The sequence below is a fragment of the Notolepis coatsorum genome, assembly GCF_963971535.1.
Source record: "Notolepis coatsorum genome assembly, chromosome: 4".
NCBI classification, from domain to species: Eukaryota; Metazoa; Chordata; class Actinopteri; order Aulopiformes; family Paralepididae; genus Notolepis; species Notolepis coatsorum.
In genome coordinates, this window is record NC_140168.1 from 17,080,673 (window position 1) to 17,102,100 (window position 21,428).

Below are 21,428 nucleotides of genomic sequence, written 5' to 3' on the forward strand. Positions count from 1 at the left end.
TCACTGAGGGCGGCTACGTGGCGTAGTGGGCAAGGCGCTCGCCACGAATGACGGAGACGCTGGGCTTGCCTGTTCGAGCCCAGCGCTCCACATTGCTTTCAGTTTAGCTGGTCGTTCATACTAATACACATTGGCCGTATTAGGGGGTGGGAAACTGATGGGTGGGGATCGGGCGTTGTGGACAGCGACTCCTACAGGTCGGTTGGTGCGCCTGCGCAGTAGAATCAGGAAGTGTCGGGGGCAGCGTGAGCCTCCCACGCGTTACTCCTCGCCACTGAGAGATCGAGCTGCGCAGGTGAAAAGATGCGACTGCTGTTACCTCAAGTACCGGAGGGGACTTGTGCTATGTATGACTTAGTCCACATTGCAGCCGGCTTGTGGGAGGCAAGAAACAGCGTTTGTGACAGGGGAGGGTTGGATTGGATGATACAAAATTGGGATGGGAGAAAAATATAGAAAATGGGAGAAAAAGTGGATACAAAAAAAAGAGACAGCACTCACTGTATCTCTCTCAAACAAAGCTCCATGTTCTCCAGTAATATCTCCATAATCGGAGTTTGCAATGCATGTGTCGTGTCAGGTACAACAGAACAATTTTGATTGACAGTCGATTCTGCCAATTACGTCACACCGCTTGCACCCACCTCCTGCTGTTCTTACCACCAATCGGCAAGCGCTTATTCGTTTGTTACTTCCGGGAAGTCCGCCATTGATCTTCACGAGAGAACCACAACAAACTTACCGTAGCTAATAACGTTAGCTCCCCGCGGCCCACGAGTAGGCTACCAGCGCTCCGCAGGAGTACTAAACGAGGCATAATGATTTTACTGCAACGAATGTTATAATAAAAGCTTTTCTATACATTTGTCTGATTGAAAACTTTATTAACAGATTGCAGAATGGGTACAATTCAGTACGGCCTCTGAGCAAAGGAAGGAAGTGAGAGATATGAATGAGTAATGCTTGCTATGGTGAATGAATGAATGAAAAACTTTATTTAACAGATTGCAGAATGGGTACAATACAGTACGGCTCAATACATACAATTGTTAAGTTCAAGTTCTTTAATAGTTGTCATACAGAAGTACAGAATACTTTCATACAAAATGCTTCTTACTGTTACGCTCCAGAGACTGTGCTAGACAAGATAGTATCAAATAACATAATAACATAATATAGCATGAATTTAGAAGAAGAAAATGAGGTCACAGTGTTCGGTATAGACATATGTACAATGTTCTGAGTTACCATATAATATACAATACACAATACTATGCAGTGTACTAATGTACAGTACTATCTAGTGCAAAGCAGAAATGGGATGAGGTACAATTTTAGGTACAATTTACAGTAAGGTGTACGAGTTGTAGTGCAATCCTTCATCCATAAATATAAAGTGTGGGGAGTGGGTGCTACAGTGTGTTTGTTTAAAGTGGGTGTGTGCTATAAGTGTGTGGAGTGGGTGCTACAGTGTGTTTGTTTAAAGTGAGTGTGTGCGTGTGGATGTGTGTGCTATGTGCGTTTGGTGGTTGTTGTTGTGTAGTGTTCATTCATTGTTCGTTTAGCAGCCTGATGGCCTGGGGATAGAAGCTTCTTCTGAGTCTTTCTGTGCTCGCCTTGAGACTCCTGTATCGCTTGCCTGACCGCAGCAGTTCAAAGAGGCAGTTGTTCGGGTGACTGGAGTCTTTAATGATTCTCTTAGCCTTGCCCTTGCAACGCTTGTAGTAAATGTTCTGGAGGGTGGGGAGCCCCCCTCCAATTGTGCGTTCGGCTGAACGTGTCACTCTTTGTAGTCTGCTTTGGTCTTGTGCAGTGCTATTCCCAAACCAGGAGGTGATGTTGCCGGTCAAGATGCTCTCTATTGTACATGAGTAGAAGTTCTTAAGGATCTTCTGGCTGACTTGGAACTTCCTTAGGCGCCTGAGGAAGTAGAGGCGTTGTCGTGCCTTCTTCACAACACTGTTAATGTGTGTGGTCCATGTCAAGTCCTCGGATATGTAGGCTCCGAGGTACTTAAAGCTGTTGACTCTCTCAACCGGTGCCCCGTCGATGCTGAGGGGGCTGTAGTCCTTGACCCCCGACCTCCTGAAGTCCACAATCATCTCCTTTGTTTTGCTGACGTTCAGGGAGAGGCTGTTTTCCTGGCACCATCCCGCCAGGACCTTGACCTCTTCCAGGTAGGCCCTCTCGTCGTTGGCAGAGATCAGGCCCACCACCACTGTGTCGTCAGCAAATTTGACGATTGTATTGCTACTCCGCTGAGCCACACAGTCGTGTGTGTACAGGGAGTAGAGGAGGGGACTCAGAACACAGCCCTGGGGGGCCCCTATGTTGAGGGTGATGGATGAGGAGGTGCAGTTGCCTGCTCTCACCACCTGGGGTCTGCCAGTCAGGAAGTCCAAGACCCACTGGCAGAGGTCATAGCCCAAGCCCAGGTCCCTGAGCTTGGCTATGAGTATGGAGGGGACTATGGTATTGAATGCCGAGCTGTAGTCGATGAATAGCATTCTCACATAGTTCCCCTGCCTCTTGTCCAGGTGTGATGCTGCTGTGTGCAGCACATGGGATATGGCGTCCTCCGTGGACCTGTTGGGGCGGTATGCAAATAGCAGGGGGTCCATGTTGATGGGGAGGGAGGAGCAGATGTAGCCCTTTACTAGCTTCTCGAAGCACTTCATGGCTATGGAGGTGAGAGCTACAGGGCGGTAGTCGTTGAGGCAAGCAGGCTTGGATTTTTTGGGTACAGGGATAATAGTGGACTTCTTCAGGCAGGTGGGGATGACAGCCTGTTCTAAGGACAGGTTAAATATGTCAGTGAATACTGGGGCCAGTTGGTCGGCACAGACTTTTAGGACGCGGCCGGGGATGCCGTCTGGACCTGCTGCCTTCCTGATATTCACTTTTTTAAAGGTCCGTCTCACCTCATGCTCTGTTACCCTGAACACTGCGCCTCCATCAGCAGCCGACCCCCCCCCCCCCCCATTGCCGAGGCTTGTGAGCTGGTGTTGTTATTACCAGCATCAAACCTCGCATAGAAGGTATTGAGGTCATTTGCTAAGGAGATGTCACTGTTCAGTTTGAGGGAGGCGCCTTTGTAGTCTGTCATCGTTTTGAGCCCCTGCCACATAGCTCTAGAGTCAGCTTGTTCAAACTGGAGTTCAATTTTATCCCTGTAGCGTCGTTTGGCCTCTGACACTGTCCTCCTTACGTTGTATCGCGCCACCTTGTGGTCATTCATGTTGCCTGCCTCTAGGCCGTCGTTGTATGCTTTGGTGCGCTCTCTCAGAGCTTCATGGACGGATTTGTCTACCCAGGGTTTTTGATTTGGGTAAACTTTCATTTTGGTAGTGGGGATTGTTTCTTTCACCCTAGTACAAACATAGTCCAGCACTGTCTCCGTGTAGGCATTAATGTTATCTGTGTCGCGGAACACAATCCAGTCTGTGTGGTGAAACACTGACCGGATCGTCTCCTCTGACGTCACATCCCATTTCTGCACCTCTCGCGAGACTACGGGAGTACTTTTAATTCTCTGTCTGTACTTTGGTGAAAGAAAAATGGATGCGTGATCTGACTTACCAAAGCCACTATCAGAATGAGCCTTGTAGCCACCTTTAAATTGCGTGTAACAGTGATCTAGGATGTTACCGCCTCTGGTGTTGCAAGTCACATGCTGATAGAAGTCAGGCAATACCTTTCTCAGATTGGCGCTATTGAAATCTCCCAGAACTAAAATGGCGGCGTTAACATTCGCCACTTGGATTCTATTTACCTCGTCGTGTAGTCTGGAGAGCGCAACCTTGTTGCTGGCTTGCGGTGGAATATACACTCCGACCAGGACGATCGCCGTTAACTCCCTCGGGAGGAAGAAAGGACGACACTTGATGGTTATATATTCCAGTTCTGGGGAGCAGTGGTTGGATAATTCCTTCACGTTAGTTGGGTCGCTCCAATTTTTGTTAAACATGAAGGCAATACCTCCTCCACGTTGTTTACCGGACTCTGATGATGTCCGATCCTTGCGATGGATAAAGAAGTGATCAGCCGGTTGAATTGCGTGGTCTGGGACGTCCGGCGTCAACCACGTCTCGGTGAAGCAGAGGACGTTGCAGTCCCTAACGTCTCTTTGATATTGAATCCTTGCTCGGATGTCATCCAGTTTATTGTCAATTGATTGTACATTGGCTAGCAATATACTGGGCAGTGGTGTACGGTGGCGTCTGGATCTCAGCCTGTTACGGATCCCAGCCCTCTTCCCTCGCCGTCTGGTTCCTCTGTTCCTGGGGTCTAGGAACAAAGGATCTGGTCCTGATCTCCGGAGAATTTCTTCAGGCCATTGATGCGGTTCGGAAAGCTGATCCAGTGAGTAATCCAGTTGATAAATTTCCCGTAATCCAATGTCTATGAGTGACTGACGGTCATATACATTAAATGCACCAACAGTTGGTACGAACAAAACTCTAGAAACTATAAATATTAACAAAAGTAAACACAGTCTCGACGGAGCGAACAGAGAGGCAGCCGGTCGGAGCAGCGCCATCATCATCAGGGGATGCAGACCAGAGAAAGACGTTTGTCTTGTTTACATCACGGTCCCCCATTTTCAATTCATAGTGATCGGGTAAATATGCTCATGTTATTGAACGTGTAACTAACTATATAACGTTAATGCCACAAAACGAATGCCTTTGTTAATCATAAGTAACTTTGATGCAGTAGCGTGTGTGTGTGGGGGCGGGGTTGTGCAGGTCGCTTGACTGAAACTTTTTTCAAAGTTTGAATGTGTGGACCAGATTGACGCGACACAAATTGACGGATATTTATCGGCCACTGCCATTGGCAAATTTGAGCTTATAGGCCGATGGCAGTCAACAAGGCACTTATCGGCCGATACCGATACCCAACCGATATTTCGGTGCACCCTAACAAGGCTAGTTAAAGAACAGGTTCTATAAGCTACAGTGTAGATACCACAGTAACAAGGTCTGTTAAATAATGGGTTCTAGAAGCTACAGTGTAGATGTAGATAGTACCACAGTAACAAGGCTAGTTAAATAATGGGTTCTAGAAGTTAGTGTAGATACCACAGTAACAATGTCTGTTAAATAATGGGTTCTAGAAGTTAGTGTAGATACCACAGTAATAAGGTCTGTTAACCTCTTAACGTTCGGCGTACCATATATGGTACACCACGCCCGTGTCACGTTACTTTCCGTCAAATGACCACGTCCGGTTCTGAGTGGCCTAGAACTGACCAATCACCGCTGATGGCGAAACTGATTGATCACCATTGTAGCCAACGAGCGTCCGCTCCGAAAGAGACTGCAGCCGAGCGGGTGAGAGTCGGGGAAGGTGGTGAAAGTTGACGAAGAAGTCTGCTGTTGTGACTCAAGCGTCAGAATGAATTGAAGTGGACGGCCATCTTGGATAATCACGCTGTATTTTTACCGGTACACACTTTACCAAAAGCTTTCTCAAGCACTAATCTTTTAATGTATTTTTGATACATTTCTAGATACGGAAGTAACGAGGCTTATTGGGACAGAAAGCTCTGGGTTCTAGAAGCTAGATACGGCTCTAACAAGGCTTGTTGTTGGGACAGAAAGCTCTGGGTTCTAGAAGCTAGATACGGCTCTAACAAGGCTTGTTGGGACAGAAAGCTCTGGGTTCTAGAAGCTAGATACGGCTCTAACAAGGCTTGTTGGGACAGAAAGCTCTGGGTTCTAGAAGCTAGATACGGAAGTAACAAGGCTTGTTGGGAGCAGTGGTGCAGTCGTGGTCACACCCGGTTACACGCCGTGTTACCAGATCACTGAGGCAGAAGTACGCGCGATCGCGCACGGATGTGTACTCGCGTGTACGCACACACAAAAATGCACTGTATCCATTCGTTGTGACTAAGTACCCGGCCACCGTTTTACATAACAAAAAGCGCAGGTAGACTAAGTGTCTGGGTGTTGGCTATCTGAATGCATCTCCCCCTTCATTCTGTGTGACACAGGCAGTGGAGGTGAATACTAATGTGGCTCGGAATTCGTGATGGGGGTCTACCTGCTTATGATATTGAATCAAGCGTCTGTGCTGCGCGCCAGCTTTCCACGCGCACATTCACACAAATAGAGAGCAAGAAGAGCTTGTATGATAGAAAGATTGCACTTGCGTATATGCGCTTGTGTGTGTGTGTGTGTGTGTGTGCGTGTGTGTGTGCGTGCGTGTGTGTGTGTATAAATCAGTTCTGTGCGCATGCACGTACCCGCGCGTGCACGTGGCGTGGCGTGTTACCAGTTCCCATATTACGACTGCACCGCACCACTGGTTGGGAGGGAAAGCTCTGAGCTGATCTAACAACAACAGTTTGGTTCTCTCACCAAAGTTGCCAGTTTGTGTCCATTTTGAACATTGGAGCCCATTTGATGAAATGTAAGTGACCATTGGAGATCCCTGTAGTCGCTGGAGATACCCGTCATCATTCAATCGCTTGGCTGTTTTGGTTGCTTTGATATGCTGTCATCGTTCAATCGCTTGGCTGTTTTGGTTGCTTTGATATGCTGTCATCGTTCTATCGCTTGGCTGTTTTGGTTGCTTTGATATGCTGTCATCGTTCAATCGCTTGGCTGTTTTGGTTGCTTTGATATGCTGTCATGTCATCGTTCAATCGCTTGGCTGTTTTGGTTGCTTTGATATGCGGTCATCGTTCAATCGCTTGGCTATTTTGGTTGCTTTCTTTGGCTGTTTTCTTTCTTTTTTCTTTCTTTCTTTCTTTCTTTCTTTCTTTCTTTCTTTCTTTCTTTCTTTCTTTCTTTCTTTCTTTCTTTCTTTCTTTCTTTCTTTCTTTCTTTCTTTCTTTCTTTCTTTTTTCTTTCTTTCTTTCTTTCTTTCTTTCTTTCTTTCTTTCTTTCTTTCTTTCTTTCTTTCTTTCTTTCTTTTAGTTTGTTTTCTTTTCCTCCCGTTTCCTTTCTGTCTCACTTCAATTCAAAATCAGCTTCGTTGGCACAAATCAAACCGTATTGAATATTGGACAGCATATTACAACAATCATAACCCATAGACCGGATTCAAACCCAGAACGTTGTGATTACATGGTATGCCCACTAGTGTGGTGAATCACCAGGTTTAAATATCTTTCTATCTCCCTCCGTCTCTTTCTGTCTCTCACACTCTCTGTCTCTCTCTGTCTCTTTCTGTCTCCCTCTGTCTCCCTCTGTCTCTCTCTCTCTCTCTCTCTCTCCCTCTCTCCGTCTCTCTCTCTCTCTCTCTCTCTCTCTCTCTCTCTCTCTCTCTCTCTCTCTCTCTCTCTCTCTCTCTCTCTCTCTCTCTCTCTCTCTCTCTCTCTCTCTAGCTGCCAACGTGTTGTTATCGGAGCAGGGGGATGTGAAGCTGGCAGACTTCGGCGTGGCCGGCCAGCTAACAGACACACAGATCAAGAGGAACACGTTTGTGGGCACTCCCTTCTGGATGGCTCCAGAGGTCATCAAACAGTCTGCCTACGACTTCAAGGTCAGAGTCCACTAAATCCCTCCACCGCCACCTAGATTCCATTATATCCCTGAACGACAAGTGTCGGGGATCTTATTGATCCCCCACATATTCACATATTCACATATTCACATAACCACACATTCACATATTCACATACCTACATATTCACATACCTACATATTCACATATCCACATAACCACATATTGACATATTCACATAACCACATATCCACACATTCACATATTCACATACCTACATATTCACATACCTATATATTCACATAACCACATATCTACATATCCACATATTCACATATTCACATATCTACATATCGACATATCTACATACCCACACATCTACATATCTATATACTCACACATCTACATATACACATCAACATATCTACATACCCACACATCTACAGATACACATATCCACATACCCTACACAAATTTTCGGATTGTTTTATTTACCCACTTCACCTCTGCTGTGTTCCCCCAGGCCGACATCTGGTCTCTGGGCATCACGGCCATAGAACTGGCCAAAGGAGAGCCACCCAACTCGGACCTGCACCCTATGAGAGTCCTGTTCCTCATCCCCAAGAACACACCGCCCACCCTGGACGGATCCTATAGCAAACCCTTTAAAGAGTTCGTGGAGGCCTGCCTCAATAAAGACCCACGCTTTGTGAGTAGAGCTTCAATAAAGACCCACGCTTTGTGAGTAGAGCCTCAATAAAGACCCACGCTTTGTGAGTAGAGCCTCAATAAAGACCCACGCTTTGTGAGTAGAGCCTCAATAAAGACCCACGCTTTGTGAGTAGAGCCTCAATAAAGACCCACGCTTTGTGAGTAGAGCCTCAATAAAGACCCACGCTTTGTGAGTAGAGCCTCAATAAAGACCCACACTTTGTGAGTAGAGCCTCAATAAAGACCCACGCTTTGTGAGTAGAGCCTCAATAAAGACTCACGCTTTGTGAGTAGAGCCTCAATAAAGACTCATGCTTTGTGAGTAGAGCCTCAATAAAGACCCACGCTTTGTGAGTAGAGCCTCAATAAAGACCCACGCTTTGTGAGTAGAGCCTCAATAAAGACCCACGCTTTGTGAGTAGAGCCTCAATAAAGACTCATGCTTTGTGAGTAGAGCATCAATAAAGACCCACGCTTTGTGAGTAGAGCCTCAATAAAGACTCATGCTTTGTGAGTAGAGCCTCAATAAAGAGTCATGCTTTGTGAGTAGAGCCTCAATAAAGACTCATGCTTTGTGAGTAGAGCCTCAATAAAGACCCACGCTTTGTGAGTAGAGCCTCAATAAAGACCCACGCTTTGTGAGTAGAGCCTCAATAAAGACTCACGCTTTGTGAGTAGAGCCTCAATAAAGACCCACGCTTTGTGAGTAGAGCCTCAATAAAGACCCACGCTTTGTGAGTAGAGCCTCAATAAAGACTCACGCTTTGTGAGTAGAGCCTCAATAAAGACCCCCGCTTTGTGAGTAGAGCCTCAATAAAGACTCATGCTTTGTGAGTAGAGCCTCAATAAAGACTCATGCTTTGTGAGTAGAGCCTCAATAAAGACTCACGCTTTGTGAGTAGAGCCTCAATAAAGACCCACGCTTTGTGAGTAGAGCCTCAATAAAGACTCATGCTTTGTGAGTAGAGCCTCAATAAAGACTCATGTTTTGTGAGTAGAGCCTCAATAAAGACTCATGCTTTGTGAGTAGAGCCTCAATAAAGACTCACGCTTTGTGAGTAGAGCCTCAATAAAGACTCTTGCTTTGTGAGTAGAGCCTCAATAAAGACTCATGCTTTGTGAGTAGAGCCTCAGAGCCTCAATAAAGACTCTTTATGAGTATAGTGGTCTGCGGCAAGGTTTACAACAATGTCCCTGACCAGGTAGGATGTGCTTCATCTCACTATTCAGCTGAATGCACTCTCTGGCCTCAGTGAGCTCACATCAAACACCATGACTTGTGTTGCACTGCTGTGTTTTATGCACATTATAGTTATTTTTGCAATTGCGTCGCTCAAAGTATTGTTCTTTTGAGCGATTATTATTTTCCCAGAATAAGAGCTAGCAGAGCAGATGTGGAGAGGCGGTTTATTCCTGGATTTGCTTAATCCCTTCATATCATGACACATCCCGTCCTTGCAATTCAACTCGCAACAATGACTGTACTTGGGGCTACGACTGACCCACGCATATTTAACGTGGGGGAAAAAAAGGTTATTGATTTGGGGACAATGAGATGTTTGGCAAGCAAGCCAGTCTTTTTGTCAAACATACTGTCGGATCATATTCACTGTTTGTTAATCACAGGCAAAGTTATTGACAGAAAGGCTTACTAGCATAAAGTTAGCTTTCTGGATCATCATCACTGGCATCAGTCAAGCAGTTGCTAAGGTAACACAGAGGGACTATAATGAAAGCATAAAATAACATAAAGCATGAATAACACATTTCTTTATATTTTAATGTTGAAAATATGAATAAATGGAACATTTGGCAAGTGGAATAATCAACTTGTAGAGGTGTGTGTTAAATGGTTTAATGTTTTATTAAACTATGTTTTAATGACCATGGTATAATAATCAACTTGTGTTAAACGGTTTTAATGACCATGGTATAATCAACTTGTGTTAGGGGGTGACAGGTAGAACAGTCGTCTGGCAATCCGGAGGTTCCCAGTTCGATTCCCGCTCCTCCCGGGCAGAGTGTCAAAGTGTCCTTGAGCAAGACACTTAACCCCTAATTGCTCCCAATGAGCAGGTTGGCACCTTGCATGGTTGCCTCCGCCGTCGGTGAGTGAATGTGAATGTGTGAGTGAATGGGTAAAATGTGAGTAACAAATTGTAAAGCGCTATATAACAAAAGCAGCCATTTACCATTTACCAAATGGTTTTAATGACCATGGTATAATAATCAACGTGTGTTAAATGGTTTTAAGGACCTCTGCTGTGTCTGGTGGTTCTTTGCCTCCACATCGTGCCTTAAAACAGTTTATTACATGGCGTTTTAACATTCGCCAAAATGCTTGATTGTGATTGGTCAATAGCGCTCGGTTGCCCCTAACAGCGGTCAATTATTTCTCGCGCAATAATGACCGCTGTTAGGGGCAACAGAGCGCTATTGACCAATCACAATCAAGCATTTTGATTCCAGTCACGAAAGCTGTAACCTCGTTCCCAGCTGTATCTCGCACAGCTGCACTACACCTGCCGATGACAGAGGAGCAACAGAACAACTGCGTCTGCATTTGATCTCGTCTTGTCGATGGTGTAAAATGAATTACGTATATTGTTAATAAGTTAGCCATGTAATAAGCGGGATAATGTATAGCTATACTCGGTCATTGTCGCAAAATAATTGACCTTCACTGGGTTTAGAACACCATGTCGGTAAATTATTTAGCGACAATGACCTCGTAGCTATACATTATCCCTTACTTAACGCACACACCTACTCGTTGATTATCCCTTACTTATATGGATCTGTATCTTTTTGAGACCCCACAAAACCACTCTGGAACCCCCGGGTAGAGAACCACTGCTTCAAGGAAATGAAATGAACAATCTTTTCTGAATGCTTGTCTTCATCTCCGTCTGTCTCCGTCTGTCCCTGTCTGTCTGTGTCCCTGTCTGTCTTTCCCTCTCTGTCCCTGTCTCTCTCCGTCTGTCTCTCCCTGTCTGTCCCTGTCTCTCCCTGTCTGTCTCTCCCTCTCTGTCCCTGTCTCTCCCCTCGCTCTACAGAGGCCCACAGCCAAGGAGCTCCTGAAACACAAGTTCATCACCCGCTACACCAAGAAGACGCCCTGCCTGACGGAGCTCATCGACCGCTACCGGCGCTGGAAGTCTGAGGGCCACGGGGACGAGTCCAGCTCCGACGACTCGGACATGTCAGTCATCACTCGTAACTCATCACTCATCATCACTCATCACTCATCACTCTGTCTCAGTCTCAGACATGTCAGTCTCAACTCATCACTCATCACTCTGTCTCAGTCTCAGACATGTCAGTCTCAACTCATCACTCTGTCTCAGTCTCAGACATGTCAGTCTCAACTCATAACTCATCACTCATCACTCATAACTCTGTCTCAGACATGTCAGTCTCATAACTCATCACTCATCACTCATAACTCTGTCTCAGTCTCAGACATGTCAGTCTCCTGTTTCATGAAGAGAAATAAACACTGCTATCTCTTTATCTATAAGGGCCACATTGCCAAGGAATGAGCACCTTATATCACAATGTTGCTAGTTAAAACCACTTTTATAAGACCCTATCTGACCTGTTAAAACCACTTTTATAAGACCCTATCTGACCTGTTAAAACCACTTTTATAAGACCCTATCTGACCTGTTAAAACCACTTTTATAAGACCCTATCTGACCTGTTAAAACCACTTTTATAAGACCCTATCTGACCTGTTAAAACCACTTTTATAAGACCCTATCTGACCTGTTAAAACCACTTTTATAAGACCCTATCTGACCTGTTAAAACCACTTTTATAAGACCTGATCTGACCTGTTAAAACCACTTCTATAAGACCTGATCTGACCTGTTAAAACCACTTTTATGAGACCCTATCTTACCTGTTAAAACCACTTTTATAAGACCCTATCTGACCTGTTAAAACCACTTTTATAAGACCCTATCTTACCTGTTAAAACCACTTTTATGAGACCATATCTGACCTGTTAAAACCACTTCTATAAGACCTGATCTGACCTGTTAAAACCACTTTTATGAGACCCTATCTTACCTGTTAAAACCACTTTTATGAGACCCTATCTTACCTGTTAAAACCACTTTTATAAGACCCTATCTGACCTGTTAAAACCACTTTTATAAGACCCTATCTTACCTGTTAAAACCACTTTTATGAGACCATATCTGACCTGTTAAAACCACTTCTATAAGACCTGATCTGACCTGTTAAAACCACTTCTATAAGACCCTATCTTACCTGTTAAAACCACTTTTATAAGACCCTATCTGACCTGTTAAAACCACTTTTATAAGACCCTATCTGACCTGTTAAAACCACTTTTATAAGACCATATAATACCTGCTATTTCTCGTCAACATAATTCCATGGTACTGTAATCAACACACGGATTCAATGTCCCCGATGACATCACGGGTGGCCACATATTGAAACTAATTTACTCTGAACGGTCAGCCAATGGGAGGCGTGTACGTCACACGGTCAACACACCCTGTGTGTCAGAATATAGAACGCAATCAACCAATTAAACTGGATTGTTTTGTTTCTTGAAGTGGTCGTTTTCTAACGCAGGGTGATGTTTTGTGTGTCCCGCTCGTGGTGGGGGTGTGTGTTGAGACTAAGCCCCCCCTGTCCCTCCGCTCGTGGCGGGGGTGTGTGTTGAGACTAAACCCCCCCTGTCCCTCCGCTCGTGGCGGGGGTGTGTGTTGAGACTAAACCCCCCCTGTCCCTCCTCTCGTGGCGGGGGTGTGTGTTGAGACTAAACCCCCCCTGTCCCTCCGCTCGTGGCGGGGGTGTGTGTTGAGACTAAACCCCCCCTGTCCCTCCTCTCGTGGCGGGGGTGTGTGTTGAGACTAACCCCCCCCTGTCCCTCCTCTCGTGGCGGGGGTGTGTGTTGAGACTAACCCCCCCCCTGTCCCTCCTCTGTCAGGGACGCTGACGGCGACGACAACCAGTGTCCCATGTGGTCCTTTCCTACAGTAAGACCCAGTTCTATGAACAAGCTACAGAAGAGCTACGCACACTCAGTCTCAGAGGTAACTACACACTAACTACACACTAACTACACACTCAGTCTCAGAGGTAACTACACACTAACTACACACTCAGTCTCAGAGGTAACTACACACTAACTACACACTAACTACACACTCAGTCTCAGAGGTAACTAACTACACACTAACTACACACTCAGTCTCAGAGGTAACTAACTACACACTAACTACACACTCAGTCTCAGAGGTAACTAACTACACACTAACTACACACTCAGTCTCAGAGGTAACTAACTACACACTAACTACACACTCAGTCTCAGAGGTAACTAACTACACACTAACTACACACTCAGTCTCAGAGGTAACTAACTACACACTAACTACACACTCAGTCTCAGAGGTAACTAACTACACACTAACTACACACTCAGTCTCAGAGGTAACTAACTACACACTAACTACACACTCAGTCTCAGAGGTAACTAACTACACACTAACTACACACTCCGTCTCAGAGGTAACTACACACTAACTACACACTAACTACACACTCAGTCTCAGAGGTAACTACACACTAACTACACACTAACTACACACTAACTACACACTCCGTCTCAGAGGTAACTAACTACACACTAACTACACACTCAGTCTCAGAGGTAACTACACACTAACTACACACTAACTACACACTCCGTCTCACAGGTAACTAACTACACACTAACTACACACTCAGTCTCAGAGGTAACTACACACTAACTACACACTAACTACACACTAACTACACACTCCGTCTCAGAGGTAACTAACTACACACTAACTACACACTCAGTCTCAGAGGTAACTACACACTAACTACACACTAACTACACACTCCGTCTCAGAGGTAACTAACTACACACTAACTACACACTCCGTCTCAGAGGTAACTACACACTAACTACACACTAACTACACACTCAGTCTCAGAGGTAACTACACACTAACTACACACTCCGTCTCAGAGGTAACTAACTACACACTAACTACACACTCCGTCTCAGAGGTAACTAACTACACACTAACTACACACTCCGTCTCAGAGGTAACTAACTACACACTCCGTCTCAGAGGTAACTAACTACACACTAACTACACACTCAGAGGTAACTACACACTAACTACACACTGAGACTCAGAGGTAACTAACTACACACTAACTACACACTCCGTCTCAGAGGTAACTAACTACACACTAACTACACACTCCGTCTCAGAGGTAACTAACTACACACTAACTACACACTAACTACACAGAGGTAACTACACACTAACTACACACTGAGACTCGGAGGTAACTAACTACACACTAACTACACACTAACTACACAGAGGTAACTACACACTAACTACACAGAGGTAACTACACACTAACTACACACTCAGTCTCAGAGGTAACTACACACTAACTACACACTGAGACTCAGACCATATAGTGACTGCTTTTTCTCTCTCTCTCTCTCTCTCTCTCTCTCTCTCTCTCTCTCTCTCTCTCTCTCTCTCTCTCTCTCTCTCTCTCCCCCCCTCCCTCTCTCTCCAGTCAGCAGATGCGGTGAAACGACAGCCCAAGTCCCAGTGTTTGTCAGCGTTGGTCACGCCTATCTTCAGAGAGGTGAGTGAGAACGGCCAGGGGGCGTGGCTTATACAAACATTCACCGAACCTCCAAGTATGTTGTTGCATAAAAGATTTTCAGGCACACAACTTGAATGGATAGATTGGACCTTTCCTAGAGTACTGTGGTCAACTATAAGATGACCGCTGTAGAGCGTTGATCATGTTGGACAGAATCAAAACGTGTTGCATACGTCATAATAATAATAATAATAATATAATAATAAACGTTATTTGTATAGCTTTCATACAGAAACTGCAGAAAAAAAGACGGGCATAAAATGAGCACATAAAGTGCAGACATATAAAACCACAGTTTTTCACATGAGGATCTAACATCCCAACAGGCCACCTTGTTTATGGTTTGATTGAGTTTTAAATAGACAATAATAAAAAGAGTAAGACAAAATAGACAGAGTAAAATAGTGCAATAGTGCAGTGCAATAAAGTAGTAGAATAGAATAAATAAAAAAATGTACAGTGCAATAAAATAGTTCTGTATTACTGTTCAACAGTTCAAAGTCATCTTTACCTTCTCTGTTTTGTATCCACAGTTTAAAACTGGACAGTCTTCTCTCCTGTTTTATACCCACTCTTAAGTCTGCATGGTCACCATAGTGACCAGTCATTGCAGCCTTATGTTGGCTCCTGGGGGTTGTTGTATTGCTCTAAGCCAGTGGTCACCAACCCGTCGATCGCGATCGACTGGTCGATCTTTGAGACTTTCCCTGAAAAAAAAAGTAAAAAAACAAAAAAATTTATTTCCCTGAGAGTCCACATTACAGTTCTACTTTTGTTTTGATGTGAAAAGTGATGCTGCACTTAGCACTGACTGCACTTAGCACTGACTGAGAAAGTACACATTACAGTTCCACTTTATAAAATGCTAATTGTAAATATGTTTGTAATAATATGAGAAAGTCCACATTACAGTTCTACTTTTGTTTTGATGTGAAAAGTGATGCTGCATAAGATGACTGCACTTAGCACTGACTGAGAAAGTCCACATTACAGTTCTACTTTGACGTTTTAATGTTGGACCAAAGCATTGCATGTAATTAGAATACAGGCAAATAAAAGTAATTTAGTTTAAAATACAATCTTGGCTGACTTTTTCTCTCAACGCTTCAATAGGTAGATCTTGCCTTCACACAAAAAAAAGTGATCTTGGGTTTAAAAAGGTTGGTGTGTTGTCATGTTTGTTTATATGTTTGTTTAAAAAAGAATAAAAAAATAAAATACAAAAAAAAAAGTTGGTGACCACTGCTCTAAGCCAAGGTGGTGTTTCTAATATAAACAGTGTGTTTTTAGTTGTGACTCTAATATAAACAGTGTGTTTCTAGTAGTGGTTCTAATAGAAAAAGTGTGTTTTCTAGTAACAGTTCTAATAGAAACAGTGTGTTTTCTAGTAATAGTTCTAATAGAAACAGTGTGTTTTCTAATAATAGTTCTAATAGAAACGGCGTATTTCCTAGTAATAGTTCTAATAGAAACAGTGTGTTTTCTAGTAATAGTTCTAATAGAAACAGTGTGTTTTCTAATAATAGTTCTAATAGAAACGGCGTATTTCCTAGTAATAGTTTTATTTTTATTTTTTTTTGTCTTTTTCCCCCTCCATTTTCCTCCGATTTTCTCCCATCCCAATGTTAGTCGTATGCCAATTCCCAGTCCCTTCCTGGTCGCTGCGCACTTACCCCCCACAGTCAGATCATCTGGGAGAGTGGAGGCTACCACGTGCTTCCTCCGACACACGTCCAGCCAATCACCGCTTCTTTTCACCTGGCAGCGCGGATTCTCATCGAGGGGGCGTAGCGTGTGGGAGGACCACACTATCCCCCTCAAGTCCTATCCACGCTTAGCAGGCGCCCCGACCGAACTGTAGGAGTCGCTGTTTACAACGACCCGGACCCACCCCGCCAGCTTCTCCCACCCTCTAATACAGCCAATTGTATTAGTGCAGACGGCCAGCCAAGCTGGTGACAACCCCGGAGCTGTGAGCTGGATTCTAACAGGCGAATCCAGCTCACAGCTCCGGGGCTGGTGACGAACGCAATCTCCGCTCGGCCACCTAACCGCCCCTAGTAATAGTTCTAATAGAAACAGTGTATTTTCTAGTAATACTTTTAATAGAAACTGTGTTTTCTAGTAATAGTTTTAATAGAAAGTGTGTTTTCTAATAATAGTTATAATAGAAACAGTGTGTTTTCTAGTACTAGTTCTAATAGAAACAGTGTGTTTTCTAGTAATGGTTCTAATAGAAATGTGCCGGTACACAAAACAAAAAGACAAAAAGTTTGAAAAACACTGTTCTAAAAGAGTTTTTAACCCCACCAATGCTGAATCTACAATATTTTACCAGACAGAGAAGCTTCTTCTAAGAGCAATGTTGGTTCACTTTGTTTCAAAGAAGCATCTTCTAAGAGCAACATTGGTTCACTTGTTTCAAATGGGGATTTGTGTCAATTTATAAACAATATTCAAGCATTTGTACCTAGTTATTGTAGAGGTAATCTTTTCTTCTGAAACTACCCAATGTTTAATGATGAATGAAACAATGTACTAGTACTTCTGTTCCACATCTATTTTAGAGCAGCGATTCCAAATGGGTTGCCAGTACGTCAAAGCCTGCAAGCCATGTCTCCTATTCCTCACCCACCACACACACTCCGCTGAACTGGATTTTCTAAAGGTGTCCTAGATCTGAAACGATATGTGTCCTCTATTGTACAACAAGTGAACAAAGATGACCTTAGTTCTTAGGATTCTGGGAAAACATAAAACAAATCACTTCTGTAGACTAGACACTGACAAATGTACTGTAACTGAATTTGAATGACAGTATTTGCCATAGAAAGTCATGGAATTTGACCTGTAGGATTCCTGTTCGGTAAAAGAATCTGTGATGTCATTGATGTAATGAAGGTGTTTTAAAACATTGATTTAGAATTCTGTTCTAAAATGTTTAAGTCATGGAACCCTGTAGTGCAGGGGTCGCCAATTAGTTTTGGGGGCGGGCCAGATTTTCCCCAAGCCGTTGCTTGGCGGGCCAGGATCAAAAACAATGGCTAATTTAATATACTGATATTGAAAAAAGACAAACGTTTTTCTCTGGTCTGCATCCCCTTAACAATTGTGTGTATTGCGCCGTACTGTATTGTACCCATAACCCATTCTGCAATCTGTTAAATAAAGTTTTCATTCATTCATTCATTCATCATGAACAGCAGATCAGCTGTTGCAGATCACAGCGGCGTGTGATGAACACAGATCAAAATGCATGAAAACACGACTCACCATACCTTGTTTGTTGTTAAGTCCTCCAAAATCCCTGCTAATGTTTGAAACATGTCATATCCACTCGCCGCCCTCCAATTCCAGATTGGCGTTGAATGCTTTATCTGAACTTTATCTGCCAACTTGAACACAGTTGTCATCATTGCCTCGTTGTTGTTGTTGTTGTTGTTGTTGTCGCCACATATTATGCAGAGAGGACGTCGGCTCGGCACGCAAGAATCACCGACCTGTTGCGATAAACCCGTATTTTAAGTATTGCTCCTGTTTATTAAAAGAAGCGTTATATTTCCCCGTTTTCTTTTTTTGTATTTTATTTTTTTATTCTTTTTTAAAACAAACATATAAACAAACATGACAACACACGATAAGATATACAAGCATTAATTGTCAGGGCACATCCAATGGGATCACCTTTTGGTTAGTTGTTTTATATAAGATATACCCATAATACCTGTTATCTAAAAAAAAAACCCTACATACATATGCTCAGCTCGAACCCCCCCCTCCCGGACCCCACCTTGAGAAGTACCTCCACTATCCCTCGCACCTAACCAGACACTACCATTATAAGCTAGCTTTTATTCTCTCCACCACTTCTAACCACATTGACATTTTGGATTCATTGAGACCCAGAATTCTTGCTGTAGATATTTCATGGTAAATTACATCGAGATATGTAAGAAACCAAACTTTACGGCACATTTTTTCCGGTTGAAACCAGCGTGATGCGATCAGCTTTTTGGCTACTGTGATACCCGATAAAACCAATCTCTTTAGCTGTGGATTCACTGCAAACTCAAAAACATCATTCAACAGCAATACCGAGGGGTGTACAGGTATATTCCAAGATACGAGTTTTGATATTTGTTGGGTCACATCTTTCCAGAATGCCTTAACTGGTGAGCAGTCCCAATACATGTGCATAAATGTCCCTTCGTCCCCATTTGTACATTGGGTGCATTTGGAATCTTGTTTGAGCCCCATTCGGCACAGTCTTATAGGAGTCAAGTATGTCCTGTGAATATAGTTAAGATTGATTTGTTGATGATCCGGGTTCCTTGATGTAAGTCGGACATTTGCCCAGGCTCCTTGCCAATCAAAGTCATTTTCCAGGTCTGGTATATCCCTCCTCCAGACAGAGTCAAGTTTTCTTTTTAACTCGCTCGCATCTCGAACGCGGAAGTGAACGTGCGTTCGGGAAATATACACAGGCCCGGTGGGACTATTCCATTGGTTCTCCCAGTCCACGTGACCATTTCTAGCATTTCAATTGGCTATAGTGACAGACATGATGACTACCGGTAGATAGATACAGCTTCACAATAAAAGACACCCTGGCGTCCCGAGTGAATATTTCCCGCGCGTCACATAAATATCATATTCTCAAAATAATCTGACGGGCCAGAAATTATTGCTGGCGGGCCAATGTCGGCCCGCGGGCCGCCTATTGCCGATCCCTGCTGTAGTGTATATATTTGGATCTCTCTCCTCCTCTAGCTGAAGGAGAAGAGGAGGACAGTGACGTCATGGAACCCTGTATATATTTGGATCTCTCTCCTCCTCTAGCTGAAGGAGAAGAGGAGGACAGTGACGTCATGGAACCCTGTATATATTTGGATCTCTCCTCCTCTAGCTGAAGGAGAAGCGGAGGACAGTGACGTCATGGAACCCTGTATATATTTGGATCTCTCTCCTCCTCTAGCTGAAGGAGAAGCGGAGAGCAGGGGGAGGAGGCGTGGGGGCCATTGAGGAGCTGGAGAACGCCTTCAACCTGGCAGAGGAGTCCTGTCCCGGGATCTCCGACCGCCTCGTATCACACATGATGGAGAGGTTTGTTTCTCATTATCAGCATTTAAATACCGTGCCACTATTTACTTAAAAGGGGCTATAGATACATTTCTTATGTAGAGTAATCAAAAATAATAACTAAGGTGTGGAATAAACATAATAATCCATCCACAGAGCTTTTAGAAAGGTGTGGAATAAAAGTATTGCTTTTTCTCCCCCAAAAAGATTGATTAATGAATTGATAATTTAAAAGTTTTTTGCAGGGCCAAAATGTATGTTGTTGTTTACATGTGGCATAACCCCTCCCTACTTCCCATTTCCCCACGTGAAATGCACCTGATTGGATAAATGACATGCGACATCTAAATGCTAAATGTTATCTATAGTACCTTTTTAAAGGGGGACTTCTCTAAAAAACACTGCTGTTTTATTTTGCACATAATCTCACACACATCCAAAAGCTTACTTCTGTTAACCCCTTAACACTTTCAGTGCCCAGCAGGGGGTGCACATTTAGTGCTTGAATGCCCACCATCCACTGCAATGTTAGCATTAATATCGCCTAATCTATGTTTTAAATTATGGCTGTGTCTAATCTGCCCGTCGCATTATCAATGACCCATTTCCAGTCAACATTGTCGAAGCGGATTGTTTTTTTATCGGTTCATTTCCGTTTTATAGCATTTTGAAAAGCCCTTGTTTTCACAGAAAAATTTAGAGATTCCATGATAATCGCCCTGTACTGTAATATTCTAGAACGTTGTAATTTTTCGGCCTATTTATGAATCGTTTTCAAATAAACGCTAGATTATCAATAGTATATGTGTACGTGTGCATGCTAGTGCCGTGCGCTGAAAATCGATTCTCTCAGTTCCTGATCGCTCTTACAGTCAAACAGCCATATCACATTATAGGGGAAAAGCTTATATCTCCGTGAAAACGGGTCTGATTATCCTAAGACTGGTAAAATAGATTCCTTACCTGAGATCAGATGGTATCCAAATGGATTATTCCAATTCCTGATAGCCATTCCAAAAATCAATCCTTTTATTGATCCCACGCGTATACTGTAAAACACAGTAACCACGCTGTGCTGAGGGTCCAGCATGAAGCTGATCGGCTCCGGTTACATGCGTGAGAAGTAAAATGTGGAGTCCGGGTTTTTTTTCCTCATGCATTTTCATTGAGTCCAATCCAAAAGGGTGAATTACCATCTGGGAGACGATAGGGGGTGCTTTTTTCACATCTGAGCGCCTGGGGTGGCTGATTTACCAACGGTAGACTCGGTTGATGAAATATGAATTCAGATCGCTAATAAAAAAAAAATACGATAAAAAACGAATATTCTCGTTATGGGCATTCAAATGTAGCCAAGAGTAAAGACCCAAACCCTATCATAACAGCAGTCAATGTGTATATTTTCAGCATTACCTTTGTTTACCTTTGTTATATGAATACATATGAGTTTATAGAAATCTCCGCGCATTGAG

General features: G+C 43.7%; 1 protein-coding gene across 1 annotated transcript in view; it reads left to right on the forward strand.

The window, feature by feature from the left end:
• stk25b (serine/threonine kinase 25b) overlaps positions 1–21,428 on the forward strand; it is a 43,920-nt gene that overhangs the window by 18,276 nt on the left and 4,216 nt on the right. The window contains exons 5-10 of the mRNA XM_084313652.1: positions 7,340–7,497; positions 7,982–8,167; positions 11,226–11,371; positions 13,139–13,244; positions 14,785–14,856; positions 19,853–19,980. Of these exons, the coding sequence (XP_084169778.1) occupies positions 7,340–7,497; positions 7,982–8,167; positions 11,226–11,371; positions 13,139–13,244; positions 14,785–14,856; positions 19,853–19,980 (796 nt within the window). The remainder of the gene's footprint in view (positions 1–7,339; positions 7,498–7,981; positions 8,168–11,225; positions 11,372–13,138; positions 13,245–14,784; positions 14,857–19,852; positions 19,981–21,428) is intronic.